Source organism: Rattus rattus, chromosome 2 (assembly GCF_011064425.1).
Source record: "Rattus rattus isolate New Zealand chromosome 2, Rrattus_CSIRO_v1, whole genome shotgun sequence".
Classification (NCBI taxonomy): domain Eukaryota; kingdom Metazoa; phylum Chordata; class Mammalia; order Rodentia; family Muridae; genus Rattus; species Rattus rattus.
This window is the reverse complement of record NC_046155.1, coordinates 177136137-177150676: the sequence shown is the minus strand read 5'-3', so window position 1 is coordinate 177150676 and position 14540 is coordinate 177136137. Positions and strand designations below refer to the sequence as shown.

Sequence of the window (14540 nt, the reverse complement as noted above, 5' to 3'; positions counted from 1 at the left end):
CAGGGCCCCTCAGGAGAGCTCCCTGCAGTGTGTGTCCCAGAGAATCCCCTATTAAGCGCAGAAACTTCCGGAGCCTCTACAGCCTCCGTCCTCAGCCCTCGCTTCCTTTCAGATGAAAGAACAGCAGACTCTCTCTGTGCGCCAATTCCACTACGTGGCCTGGCCAGATCACGGAGTTCCTTACTCCCCAGACCCCTTGCTGGCTTTCCAAAAGCTGCTTCGGCAATGGCTGGATCAGACCATGGATGGAGGTCCGCCCATTGTGCATTGCAGGTGAGTGTCACCCTGTTACTCTGTCCCTGTCCCTGTCCCCCAGGGACTCAGAATCTATCACAGACTTGCACACATAAATATAATTAAAAGTCAAATAACTTTCCAAAGCAATTTGGGGCTGGACATGGTGGCATATCTGTAATCCAAGCACTTGGGAGGCAGAGGCAGGTGGGTCTGTAAGTTCTAGGCCAGCCTGGTCTTCAGACTGAGTTCCAGGACAGCTGGAACTACACAGAGAAACTATGTTTTGAAAAACCCAAATCTATGACAGGGGTGGTCTACACTTGTAGTCCCAGGACTCAGAAGGCAGATGTAGTCAGATTTCCTGAGTTTGAGGCCAGCCTGGTCTATAGAGTGAGTTCCTGGAGAGCTAGGGCTACACAGAGAAACCCTGTGTGGACAAGCAAAACAAAATAAAACAACAAAGCCCCCAACCAATTTGTTTAGGTATTCTTCCTGTGAATTTCAGTTCCAGACTTGTTATTAGCTGCTTGGCCTAGGACACAAGACTTCCCCTTCCTCAGTTTTCGTTTTGCCATCTGTAAAGTGGGTGTGCTGACACGTCTTATTTTCACGCTTGGAAGCACTGACAAGATAAAGCAGGGATCACACAGATGACCAATGGCTGTGGGAAACCCCAGGCCCAGTCACTGCCCTCCTTTGCTTCCCATTCCCTGAGTAAACTGGGTCTTGCTGAGGGCTGCACTCTCTGGGCTTTCCATAACCATGCAATCTCAGCACCTAGCACTCAAGATTACCCTCCTCCCAGTGCTGGAGGCCTGACCCCTGTCTTGTCCCTTGCCTAGTGCTGGTGTGGGCCGGACAGGCACCCTCATTGCACTGGATGTCCTGCTGCGGCAGCTGGAGTGTGAGGGGCTGGTGGATCCCTTCAACTTTGTGAAGAAGATGAGAGAGAGCCGGCCATTGATGGTGCAGACAGAGGTAAAGAGCTTTAGTGGGGACAACAGGGGTGTGGTGGGAGACATGGGACCTTCAGGAAGCCTCCCTCACTCTGTGCGTCCTCCCCAGGCCCAGTATGTGTTTCTACATCAGTGCATCTTGAGATCCCTCCAGAAGCCAGATCCAGCCCTCCCCGCAAAGGAGGCAACCTATGAGAACGTGGCAAGCTTAGTTTATGAGAATGCATCTGCCATCAGGGCCCATGAGTCTGAGGTCTCAGCTTCTGGGTGCTGAACCTAGACAAAGCAATACTCAGGCCTGGTCTGGGCCTGTGCTGGAGCCCAGATACCTGGACCTCCAAGTGAACTGAGGATTGGAGTCCTAGCCTCCCCAACCCTTGGGAGGAAGCACTGGAAACCCATCTCTGTTGTCCAAGGGCAGGAAGGACTGATGTACTTCAACTTGTGAGCCCTGCTTGAGAGCTGGAGCCTGAGAACAGGGGTGACGGTAGGTTTCCTGTTCTTTGAGTGGAAACAGCTACAGCCTGGGTAGGCAGGCTCTCAAAGAAACAGGCTGGAACCTGGATTCAAAAGAAGGAATCAGGGTCTTGAATTCTACTACCTGAAGAGCAAAGGCAGGCGGGTACCTGCCCCTTTTTACTTCAGAAACCAAATCAGTCTCCTTTAATCCAAGGCTGAAGGGAGTCCCTTTGCTTGTGGTCTCCTTGTGCCCCATATCTGTACATTTTTTCCTTCTGTATAATTTATTAAACTCTTCTCCCCGAAGGTGGCTAATGCGTTTTTGTCTCTGGAGATAATACAGGGATAGGAGAGGGGGTTCCAGATGTAAAGACTGAGCAAACGCCTATGGAGGGAACTTGAGGAGCACATACTATTCCACCCCCCCCCCTAAAAAGTACAGGATTTGGGCTGGAAGGATAGCCCAGTTGGTAAAGTGATTGCTTTGGAACATGGGGATATAAGTTTGGGCCTCAGAGCCCATGTGGAAAAAGCTGGGTGTGGTGGGGCTTGCTGGTAGTGGCAGAGGTGAGGAGCCAGCCACAGGCAGATCCCAGGGGCTTGATGGCCAGCCAGCCTCGCCTACTCAGTGTGTTCCAAGCCAAGGAGAGACTGTCTCTCAAAACAATATAGATAGCGATACTGAGATGGCTCAGCTGGAAAAGACCCTTCCTGTAAAGCCTGATGACCTGAGTTCAATCCCCAGGACCCAGATGGTGGGAGGAGAGAGCCAACGGCCTTTAAACTGTCCTCTGACCCTCACATTCCACTCCCCCATACAAATAAACAAGTGTAATTTAATTTTTAAAAGGTGGGTGGCACCTGATGGAAAACATGCTGAGTTGCCTCCTGACCTTCACACACACGCACACACCCATGAATGTGCACCACTATACACACCAACACACACGAGCACACACACACATATACACAAGAAGTGTAGGCTGGGTGTACAGCCAGGGATGTAAGGGTTTGCTTGTTTGCTTGCCGCGATTGGTTAGGGGAACAAGATGTCTGAGAGCAGAGATGCTGGCAGCTCCAATTCCTTGTTCCGAGAGTTTGGGTAGCTGAATACTTGGGTCTCCAGAGAGAGGGTTTTCATAGGTTCTAAAACCCAGTGCTCTGGAATCCAGTTGCATTGGAAAAGGGTGTAAAAAGTGTGTGTGTGTGTGTGTGTGTGTGTGTGTGTGTGTGTGTGTGTGTCTGTGTTGTGGAGTTGTGGGGGCTGGTTACTCAGTGTTGATGTCCGATGACTTATCCAGACGTCAGAATATTCTAGGGTACTAAGATCAACGTATGTGGGCGCCATGGTGGTTCTCGGGTGTGGCGGGCCGAGGGGCGGAGCAGGGCGTTCTCCTTTCTCCGGGGCAGAACACGCACGCACATATATGCACACATACACTAGCGCGCGCGCGCGCTCCCACACAGGGGCGCAGACATAGCCTGGCTAGGCTCAGCCGCGCCCCCACACTGCCAAGCTGTGTGATCAGCACACAAGGGACAGCGCCATCACCCACGTGCTGGGGGCGGGGTCCCGGCAGCCCACAGCACCTCCAGGAGGGTCCTGTCCAGCCACCTAGCAGGTAGGAGCTGTTGGGACCCTCTGTCCAAGCCATATCCTCTGTCCCATTGGTGGGGGGACCGGCGTGTGTGGGAGGGGTAGAGGAGGGTCGCTGACAAGGGTCAGCTCTGAACAGCAGATTGAAGCCCTAACCGAGGAGATTGCTATGTGGAGAGGAGAAACAGGTGTGGAAACAAAGGGAGCAGGTTGGTAGTCAAAAAAAAGCAGAGGGACGGAAAGAGGCAGGCTAGACAACAGAGGGCAGTAGAGGCGCGGACGAAAGAAGGTTGTGGGAGACAGAAGAGGGAAGGGTCGAGAAATAAGTGGAGGCCAAGACGGTCACGAGAACAGGTGTGAAGACAGACTCAGAATGCGCGCGCGACAGACTCGTGAGCAAGAGGATGTGAAGGCACAGCAGAGGTTCCAGGGCAGGTTCCCCACTTTACCAGCAAGAGTGGTGGTGCAAGGGGTCCAATGCGGAGGGAGGAGCCACTATGGATACACAGATCACAGGCCGCCCTCACTCGGCCGCGGGATCCGGGACCTGGGTCCCGTGCACCGGCACCGCCCGGACTTCGTTTCCGTGCGTCAGTCCCTCCCGTTGTCTTGGCAACAGGCTCGTTGCTCAGCAACCAGCACTGCTATCACCCTGCTTGGAGCCTGGCGGTAGCTCAGGGCAACAGTGGTCTGCTGGTTCCCACGCCTGCTTGCGCCCACTTCCGGTTCAAGCCCTTGGGAAGAGCGAGGAAGGGGTAGAACAGAATGGCTGGGGTGGCGTACACAGAGAAGAGAGTATCCCTTTGTAAGGAATTTGGGTCCCCCAAAGCCCGCCCTAGGCGTGGAGAGGCTGAGATTAACTCCCAGTGCACGCCAAAAGTCAATGGGACTTAGGGTTCTTTGATGCGTGAGAAAACTCACTGGATGCTTTGGGTAGGAGTGGGGTGGGGGATAGGGTACTTGGGTACCTCTGCAGGAAGCACCGCAGGAACCCGACGCCATGTTCCCGGAACCCCCGACCCCGGGGTCTCCAGCGCCTGAGACACCTCCAGACTCCAGCCGCATCAGGCAGGGGGCAGGTGAGGAAACCCTGGGCTAGCTCTAGTGCAAAGTCTCGCAGGATCCCTAGAGAAGGGTCTCGGTTGCAAAGACTCGGGTGGGTAGGCTGGAAAATCTGGCAGGGATCGTGGGTCGGTATTCCAGACTAGACGCTGAAATAGTGAGGAAAATCAGAAATGGATCACGGGTGTGGCATGGAATGGGACCAGAAGTGGATGGATGGAAACTGAGGCCCAGGAGTGAGCAAAGCTTCTAAAAGCAATAGGGGGTGAGCAGAAATTAAAATGAGTGTAGAGACATCAGAATTATAAGAAAACAAATCATGCCAGCTTGGGTTAGGGCATAAACTGAGCTTTATAGGTGAGACTGGCAGGAAGGAAAATTGCGATTAAAATATAATGGAGTTGAGTGTAGGAAAAGCCAGGCTAGATTCAAGCTGCTATATGGAGTCAAGCCTGCGTTAGCCAATCACCTTTCCAGTGCTTTGATACATGATCTGTTCATCCTTCCGCAGTGCCTGCCTGGGTCCTGGCTACCATCTTGCTGGGCTCAGGCCTCCTGGTCTTCAGCAGCTGTATCTGTCTCTACCGGAAGCGCTGTCGGAGACGGATGGGCAAAAAGAGTCAGGCCCAAGCCCAAGTCCATCTTCAGGAAGTGAAGGAGCTGGGCCGGAGTTACATAGATAAGGTGTGACACAGCCTAGCCGCGCAATCTTTCCCTTTGCACACCCCCGCTCCCTCCTAGCTATTTTCCGCCCTTGGCCTCTTCACTTCTTAACCCCACTTTATCCACTGGACTCTTGGGATCAGAGCCAGCAACTGTCCACAAGAACTCTCCTGTCTGAGCTGGATGTGATGACACACACACACACACACACACACACACACACACACACACACACACACATCTGAGGAGGCCTAGACAGTAGGATTGCTGTGAGTTCAAGGTCAACCAGAGCTATACAGTGCCTGAAGTGCCAGTCTGGGCTACAAAGTGAGACTTTGTCTCAATCAGAGAAACAAAACAACGCATCAGGGCTGAGAACCTGGCTCTGTGCATGTCTATAGCTCCTACAGTTGGAGTATGGCTGGGGTGGGGGTGGGGGTGGGGGGTGGTAGAGACAGGCATATTCTCTGGAACATCAGGGCCAGCCAGTTTAGCAGAAAGGGTAAACTCTGTGTTCAGTGAGAGATCTTGTCTCAAAAAATAAGATGGAGACTGATAAAGATACCCAATGCTGATCTCCAGCTTCCAACATACACAGGAATAGATTGTGTATACCAACATGCACAGGTATACATCACACCACCACACACACACACACACACACACACACACACACACACACACACAGAGAGAGAGAGAGAGAGAGAGAGAGAGAGAGGGAGAATGGGCAAGGACTTATATGGACTCTTCAAAAATAAAAGACTAGAGAGATGTATCAGTGCTTAAGAGCACTTGTTCCTCTTCCATAGGACTGAGTTCTGTCCCCAGCACCCGTGTAGGGTGGCTCACAACCACCTGTCACTCCAACTTCAGGGTATCCAGGGCCTCTGGACCCCATGCACACCGGCTTTCACATGCACATGTCCGCATGAAGACACACACCTACACATACATTAAGATATAAAAATAAGTAGTAAAAAAAATAAAAGACGGGGTTGGGGATTTAGCTCAGTGGTAGAGCGCTTGCCTAGCAAGTGCAAGGCCCTGGGTTTGGTCCTCAGCTCCGAAAAATAGAAAGAAAAAAATAATAAATAAATAAAAGACAAGGCTGCAGAGATGACTCAGCTCTTCCAGAGGTCATGAGTTCAATTCCCAGCAACCACATGGCGGCTCATAACCATCTGTAATGGGATCTGATGCCCTCTTCCGGCATGAAAGTGTACATGCAGCAGAGCACTCATGCATAAAATAAATAAAATAAACAAAAATAAATAAATAAAAGAGAAACAAATCTTTAAAAAAATTTTTTAAAAAAGACAGCTGGGTGCTGGAGACACACATTAATGAGGCAGAAGCAGGTAGATCTCTGAGTTTGAGGCCAGCCTGATCCACAGAGAGAGTTCCAGGACAGCCAGAGCTGCACAAAAAAACCCTGTCATGAAAAACCACTACAACAACTACTACTACTACCTCTACTACTACTACTACTACTACTACTACTACTACTACTACTACTACTACTACTACTACTACTACTAAAAGACTCTGGTAGAATTTTAGGCCTCTGCGTGCAGAGTAGAATGCAGGTCAGGCAGTTTGTGGTCTCCAGCCCTAAGGACCATTTTTCATCTGTTGGAACTACACCTTTGTTCTCCGAGTCTCAAGTTCATGGTAATTAACGCATACTTCCCCTCCTTGCTCAACAAGTAGCTGTTATCATATTATTACCTATGAGGATTCCCTTTGGGGTACTGGAACCCAGCCTCCATTCCTATTAAGCCATCCCGTGTCAGAATCAACTCTGTCTTTGTCAAAATGTAAATTCTAGATGTAATGTTACATAGACCTAGTGAATTGAAACACCTAACGAGGTACCTTGGTGTTTTGCCACTCATCTCTGGTGGACTAGGTTCACACTAGACTTTAGAATTTATGGCCTAGGTTAACAACAACAACAACAACAGCAACAACAATACTTAAATGCTAAGTGCCAAGCACATGGTAAATATACCATTTCTCCTGCATGTTTTCCTGTAACAGTATCAGTGGTGATAATTTGTACTGTTATCCCAATACATTCATTAAGATGTGGAGGAATATGTCTATGTCTATTCCCTGTCTATAGCAGACATCACTAATCAAATGCCGACAAATATGTTGCCTTTATGCTACCATGTCTCATTCCAGACATTACTAATCAAATAACTGTTTAGACAAACAATCATTGATGGCTTGAGGGAGGGATCTGTGAGTTTCAGGGAGCAATTGCACTGACTTGTCCCTGATTTTCTAGGTTCAGCCTGAAATAGAGGAACTGGACCCCTCACCATCCATGCCAGGACAGCAGGTATTGGACAAGCACCAGTTAGGCCGACTGCAGTATTCACTGGATTATGACTTCCAGACTGGCCAGGTGGGTGTGAAGGAGGGTGAATGTTTTGGAAGGGGACAGCCTCAGGTACTCCAGCACTCCCTTCCTAGTGACTCCTTGTGAGGAAGGCTGAGACTATAGAGTCCTTATGCTGTGCCTGGACACCTGCAGCTCCTGGTAGGCATCTTGCAAGCTGAGGGACTGGCAGCGTTGGATCTAGGAGGTTCCTCAGACCCCTACGTTAGTGTCTATCTGCTGCCAGACAAGCGGAGGCGACATGAGACCAAGGTGCATCGGCAGACCCTGAATCCACACTTTGGAGAGACCTTTGCCTTCAAGGTGAGTTCTGTTGTCTTCACCCCATGGTCCTTGGCCTACATCTAGCCCCTGGACTGCCAGGGACTGACCCCTTTAGCTTTTCCTAGAAGACACAACTCAGGTGGCAGTTGCCAGCTTGTGTAGGGGTGGAAAGCTCTTCATTAGGACCAAGAGTTATCCCTGGGAACACTGTCAATCAATTTGCTTGGTCATTGTATATTACTATTTGTGTTCTGTTCTCACATTGGTTTCCTTCTGTGGATTTCTGTACTTGAGGTCCCTGGAACCTCACTGCCGCACTCTACTTGCGCCTTAATATGCTGTCCTCCACTTCCTCTCTGATTTCCTACGCACCCCTTTGTATTCCCTTTCACCAGGTCCCATACGTGGAACTAGGAGGTAGAGTGCTGGTCATGGCGGTGTATGACTTCGATCGCTTCTCCCGCAACGATGCCATCGGAGAGGTGCGGGTGCCTATGAGTTCAGTGAACCTGGGGCGGCCAGTGCAGGCCTGGCGAGAGCTGCAGGTGGCTCCCAAAGAGGAGGTGAGCAAGTGCAGCCCCGCCCATCCCTACTGTGGACCAATCAGACACAGACTTTCCCAAAGTCTGCAAGAGCCCCTGCCCGGTGGGTTTTTTGTTTTTGTTTTGTTTTGTTTGTTTTTGTTTGTTTTTTGTTTTGCACAGATGCCAGAGGGCGAGTTAACTGGCTCCTAGAATTGATGTCCTTGGTGCTTGATCCTGGAGTGTTCCATTTCAAAGCCAGTGGGCAACGGGCAGCACTCCGACTTAAGTGATAGGTTCTATTTCTCCTTTTAGCAGGAGAAACTGGGGGATATCTGCTTCTCTCTCCGGTATGTCCCCACGGCCGGGAAGCTCACCGTCATTGTCCTGGAAGCTAAAAACCTGAAGAAAATGGATGTAGGAGGACTCTCAGGTGGGTGGGAAAAATAATGTAAGGGTGTGTGTGTTAGAATCTCTACTGCCGCGGAAAAGAGTTTGATCAAAAGAAAGTTGCGGGGTTGGGGATTTAGCTCAGTGGTAGAGCGCTTGCCTAGGAAGCGCAAAAGTCGCGGAGGAAAGGTTTACTTTATCTTCAACTCTTATGTCCCATTCCATCATTAAAGGGAGTCAGGGTCAGAAATCAAACGCAGCGAGGAACCTGGAGTCAGGAGCTGAAGCAGGGGGGCCGGGATGAGTGCTGCCTATCGGCTTTCTCCCATGGCTTTCTCAGCTTGCTTATACCAGCTAGGACCACTTATCCAGGATTGACACCACCCACGGTGAGCTGGTTCTCCCACATTAATTAATTTCTTAATTAGGTTCTCCCTGATTAAGAAAATGCCCCAGGGCTGGAGAGATGGCTCAGAGGTTAAGAGCACTGACTGCTCTTCCAGAAATCCCTGAGTACAATTCCCAGCAACCACATGGTGGATAATAACCATCTGTAATGGGATATGATGCCCTCTTCTGGCCTGTAGAATGCTGTACACATCACAAATAAATCTTTAAACAAACAACAACAGAAACAAAAGCCAATCAGGACAGGGAGTGTGTTTTTGCCTAAGGTTCTTGACTGGAGTGTCTCTTAGGGAATAGTAGAACCTCATGCTGCTGTGGGATGATACAGTTCCGATTTCATCTGGAAAGGAGGGATCTGAGGGGTGCATAGGGGTTATTCTAAGGAGGTCCAAAGGAGAGTCCTCATCTCTTCCGCACAGCCTGACTCCCATGAGCCTGGCAGTGGGGTGTTAAAGGAGGCTTTCCTCTCCCCAGACCCCTATGTCAAGGTGCACCTGCTCCAGGGAGGTAAAAAGGTTCGGAAGAAGAAAACCACCATTAAGAAGAACACCCTGAACCCCTATTACAACGAGGCCTTCAGCTTTGAGGTGCCCTGTGACCAGGTGCAGGTGAGTGCAGCCATGCCCCTGCTCCCACCAGGACGGCTCCACTACCTAGCCCCCAAGGACTATAGTGGCAAAGGAACAGGAACCTGTATATATTGAAGAAGCCATATCCTAAAGTCTGGGGTCTGATTGTCCCTCTCCATTTCCTCCATTGGAGACCAGGAGGCCCAGTCCTAAAACCTGGCTATGGGCATGGTCTCCCCTAAACAAGACTTGTAAGCGTGGACAGAAGGCCTGTCCCCAGCAAGCCCTGTCCCCAACAAGCCCAGACATTCCATTTCTTACAGAAAAAAGCCTTTATGTGATTGTTAGAGACAGGGTTGACCAGGTTATGGCTTGGTTGTGGCACCCATATCAAACAAAGACTTGTACGTTTGTCTCTCTTCTGAGCCCTGATCTCTAAGGACGCCCCTACCGACCTCTGGACAATGGATCCTGTGAATTTATCACTGTAGAAGTTTGTTTTAAACAAGGTGTTATGGTGCACGCCTTTAATCCCAGTACTCTTTAGGGTAGAGGCATGGTAGTCTACAAGTTTAAGGCTAGCCTGCTTTACATAACAAGTGCCAGGCCAGACCACTACCTAGCATAGTGAGACTCCTTTTAAAACAGAAAAAGAAAGGAAGGAAGACTTCCCTTTTCAAAGGAATAAAAACTCCTGCAGCAGTGTCTCTACATAGCCAGGTCACAGGGAGAAAATGCTGTGGGCAATGAATGACCCATGTGCTTCTCTCCATGCCTCCTTTCTATCCCCTCTTTTCTCTGACTGCTACAGAAAGTCCAGGTGGAGCTGACCGTTTTGGACTATGACAAACTGGGGAAGAATGAGGCCATCGGGAGAGTGGCGGTGGGCGCAGCAGTTGGTGGGGCTGGCCTACGGCACTGGGCTGACATGTTGGCCAACCCTAGGCGGCCCATTGCCCAGTGGCACTCTCTGCGGCCCCCTGACAGAGCCAGGCCAATACCTGCACCCTGATTCCCGTCAAGCAAGCACCTGACCCCAGATCCCTTGCTCCCTGTCCCTTACCTCTCTCCCCACATGCCTCTCCCTACTCCCCAAACATTGCATTCATTCCTACCTCCACATTGGAAATGTTTCCGACTTCCAGTACCACTCCTATACCCAGAAACCACAGTGGTCCTGCGGGGAGGTGGAAAAGTTGGGGAAGTCTGGCATCCCCTGCCCCAGGGTCCTACCCTCTGCTTTGACAATCAGCTGTGAAGCCTCTGATCTCCTTTCTCCCAGTCTCTGAGCTCTTCCCACACAGCTTGACCCCTGTGCTGCTCCTGGGGCCAAATAAATACTCAACAGCTTGGAGGCCTGGCCTCAATGCTCCTTGGTGTGTGTGTCTGTGTGTGAGTGTGAGTGTGTGTGTGTGTGTCTGTGAGTGTGAATGCGAATGTGTGTGTGAGTGTGTGTGTGTGTGTGTGTGTGTGTGTGTGTTGGGGAGTAGACAGGACACAGTGGCTGGAACCAAGAATGAAGCTCATCTCCAGGCCCAAAGGCTTGCCAGGGCAGAGTAAACACTGGACACGCTGGACACTCACTTACTGCCTGCCACTCACTCATTCACACACTTACCCGTTCTTTCCCTGAACCTTGGTTTTCTTGTAAGAAAACAGACAAATTTGTGATAGTAATACCTGCTGTGTGACTGCTGTGAGGAGACAGGGAGCATTCCTTTACCTATGGGTGAGCCCATATGCTCACCAGCCAGGTAAGGTGCGGCCCACTGAGCCGCGCTCCCACTCTCTCACTGGGAGATTCTAGGCAGGGGCCCTACCACTGAGCCACACCCTTAGCCCCTCACTGGGGGATTCTAGACAGAGGAACTACCACTGAGCCATGCCCCCAGCTCCTCACTGGGGGATTCTAGGCTGGGGCTCTGCCACTGAGCCACGCCCCCAGCTCCTTATTGGGGGATTCTAGGCAGGGGCTCTACCACTAAACCACGCCCCCAGCCCCTCACTGGGGGATTCTAGGCTGGGGCTCTGCCACTGAGCCACACCCTCAGCCCCTCACTGTGTGGGTACTGATCCATACCCTCAGCCCCTTACTTGGGGGTTCTAGGCAGGGGCCTTTAACAGTGAGCAGCCCCTCACTGGAGAATTCTAGGGAATCATTCTACTTTTGATCCTTACCCGGAGCCCTCTTTTTACCTAAGTTGACTAGCCTCACCTTAAACCCTCTCTGTAGCCCAGTCAGGTCTTAAGCTCGTCACCACCCTGCCTCATTCTCCCTAGTATCTGAGATCTCAGGTCTGCAATACCAGGCCCCTGTGCACATAGATTTTTCATGTTCAGTTGTGCGTTCTTCCCTCTCCTCCTTCCGCCCTTTTTCTCCTTCTTTGTTTCTCTTATCTTATTTCTTTCCTTCCATCTTATTTTCCCTGAGGTCTTCTCTGTAAGCCTCTGTTCAAGTGTGGACCAGGACTAGAAAGTGCCCAGACCTTACTCCCCAGTGACTTATTCCTATCAAGGAAACAAAGTAGATAAGTTTCCAACTGAAATCTTCAGAAAGTCCATGGCCATACCATTCTGGAGTCTTAAGAGACCTTGGCCACTCTACCCTGAAATATCCAGAGAATCTATGGCCGTGCCTTCTTCAAGGTGCCTCACCTTATCTGTAGTAGGGTAGTTATTTGAGGAAAAGTCAATGGTACCATTTCCTCCTCTGTCTTCGAGACATGTTGCTTTTCCTCTTATAAATGATCGACTTCATCTCTCCCCAAACAATTTGGCATGGTGGTCAGGTCTCTGCTGTTTAGGAAGGAAGCTCAATGAACAGCTGGTTAAGTAGGAAATGAGGCGTGAAGTATCCCCGGATACTAGAAAAAGAATATAAATTTGTCCCCTGAACTTCCTGGTAGCCAATGAGTAAGGAACTTAGATCAGTTACATGAATTATGGTGTCCGCAAGGTTTAAGTTTTTCCCACAAAATCTCTGGGCGTGGTGGAGTCTAGCTCCAGCCGGGTTCAGGTTCCAAAGAGGAGGTGTGGAGTCGGTGAGGGACGGAGACTGACGTGATTTGAGGGTATATCAGGATTCCTCATATGTTTATTGAAAAAAAAAATACAACTTTTATACTCTATAATTGCATAGTAGTTCGATCGCAGGTAATGTTGAAAACAGACGTGTTGAGTGTAATTTTAAAAATCCATGCTTGCTCCCTTGCCTGGGGGCTGTGTTCTAGTCAACTGGTGCTCTGCCTTGTTATCTCTTCATTCCGCCCAGCTTTGCCAAGCCCAAGCTCCGAGATTGCTTCCCGCCAGCCCACACTACCTCTTCCCTGGAGCTCCGTCCCGTGCCTGATCCTCCCATTCTAAAGCCCACTGAATTCTGCCCTGACTGTGCTCTTTCCCCTTCCAGCCCCTTTAACGCCACGAATGAAAAAGAGAGAGAGAGAGAGAGAGAGAGAGAGAGAGAGAGAGAGAGAGAGAGAGAGAGATAACACAACTGCTGGGTGTGGAATCTATTGCCCTAAACTCATCAGTTATCCGATATCAGAATTCTGCCAGTGGCAGAGGCTGCCACCAGTTCTAGCTGCCCTCAGGTCTTACGTGGTGTACATGCTCCTCTGCCTAAAGCCTAGCGGAAAAGCACCCTCTCTATCTTATCTCCTCCTCTCCTCCCGAGACCCGGAACGCCCACCTTTTTTCTTCGCCCAGCAATTGGCTCCAGCCCTCTTTATTGACACAATCAAGAACCAATTAGGGAAACAATACCTCCACCTACACAGACTTAATCCCAGGAAACACAGGATCTTTTCATAGATTGTTTTTAACCCATTCTGCCCTATTTTTCAGCATCCAGAATGAAGGAGGTAATCGACTTTATCACAGTATTTTTCTCTGAAGCAAAAAGCAGTGAGTTCAGCCAGCATCCACCTCCCTATTGTTTTCTAAGGGTCAGATGCCTCTTTACACTTCTTCCCGCACACTCTCAGCCTCTGTGGTACCAGACATCGAGTCCCTAGAAACAACCCCATAAGTGCGATTTTCATTCCTCAAGGGGCACGATGCAGCGATCTGTACCACGTGACATAACAAGCACCGAGGTCGTCTCCTAATTGTCTTCTTGTGTGCCTTAGTCTTACAATACGGGCCTGTTTTCTTCGTACACTTCCCCAGACGAGAGGTCCTGACCTCTTACTCTTTTCCCAGCATGCCATTCCATCCTAATTCCTTCAATGTCTGCTCCTGTATATGGCAGAGGGGGATCAAGCCAGTGTAATCCGCTCCTCCTGGGGCCTACCAGATTTTGCCAATCATCCCATTAGTCACAAACCCAGGGAATCAACCATGGGTGCTACTCTTTCCTTATTAACTGAACTCCTGCCCTCAACTGCCAAGGCCTCAGACTCTGGGTCTGGGCCCATTGTTTCTCTCCCTGGTGGGCTTTCATCCTTGGGACTTGGTGTGTGTGCCTAAGAGTTTCTGGAACCATCTTTCAGTTAATAAGTCTTTAACTTCTCTATTCTCGGCGCAAACAGGGAGGCACAAAGGGTGTTCTTGTGTAGGAGTAGGCGGAGTTACCATGCAGAATTTTTGTCTGAAGAATTACTTTGTTTAGACAGACTGCCATTGCAAACATTCACCTCCCCCTCCAAAGTTCATACATAGGGAGACCCCCATAACACATAGTGAAGATCATCAAAGATGAAAGTGAATGGGTACTGGAAGGTTATGATGCACGATGTCCATGTGCTGGAACGTTGTCAAGCAGCAGTGGTCGCTCGCTGAGCGGTCTATGCCAAAACTCTGTCTGGAAAAACCATAAAACAAAACAAAAAAAAAAAAAAAAGAAAAGAGAAAAAATTTTTCCACAAAATTATAGCAGTTGTTTGTGTGTGTTGCTCTTATGAAGACAGTTTTATTTACAATTAACTATTATCATCCTCACAGAAGCCTCATGATAAATACAATGTTTATTCTTGACAAGTAAAGAGAAGTTGTTTGGAGTAGTCAATA

General features: G+C 49.8%; 2 protein-coding genes and 1 long non-coding RNA gene across 4 annotated transcripts in view; 2 read left to right on the top strand and 1 right to left on the bottom strand.

The window, feature by feature from the left end:
• Ptprh (protein tyrosine phosphatase receptor type H) overlaps positions 1–1958 on the top strand; it is a 36750-nt gene extending 34792 nt beyond the window's left edge. The window contains exons 20-22 of the mRNA XM_032894480.1: positions 113–273; positions 1080–1215; positions 1303–1958. Coding sequence (XP_032750371.1) covers positions 113–273; positions 1080–1215; positions 1303–1467 — 462 coding nt within the window. The 3' untranslated portion in view covers positions 1468–1958. The remainder of the gene's footprint in view (positions 1–112; positions 274–1079; positions 1216–1302) is intronic.
• A 1065-nt stretch (positions 1959–3023) lies between these two features.
• On the top strand, positions 3024–10887 carry Syt5 (synaptotagmin 5). 2 transcript variants are annotated; one of them, XM_032894478.1, is made up of 9 exons: positions 3024–3274; positions 4187–4328; positions 4823–4995; positions 7268–7387; positions 7517–7684; positions 8041–8208; positions 8482–8599; positions 9439–9572; positions 10345–10887. In XM_032894478.1, exons 2-9 carry the CDS (start codon positions 4250–4252, stop codon positions 10543–10545), a joined length of 1161 nt encoding a protein of 386 aa, XP_032750369.1. In that variant the 5' UTR covers positions 3024–3274; positions 4187–4249; the 3' UTR covers positions 10546–10887. The 2 variants fall into 2 exon arrangements, with proteins under 2 accessions (XP_032750369.1, XP_032750370.1); XM_032894479.1 differs by having other exon boundaries at positions 3025–3274; positions 8485–8599.
• LOC116892656 lies at positions 3655–4382 on the bottom strand. Its single transcript, XR_004386961.1, has 2 exons — positions 4218–4382; positions 3655–3983 (listed from the first exon to the last, which is right to left on the bottom strand). It is a non-coding gene; the product is annotated as an uncharacterized LOC116892656 (long non-coding RNA).
• Positions 10888–14540: the final 3653 nt, after the last annotated feature.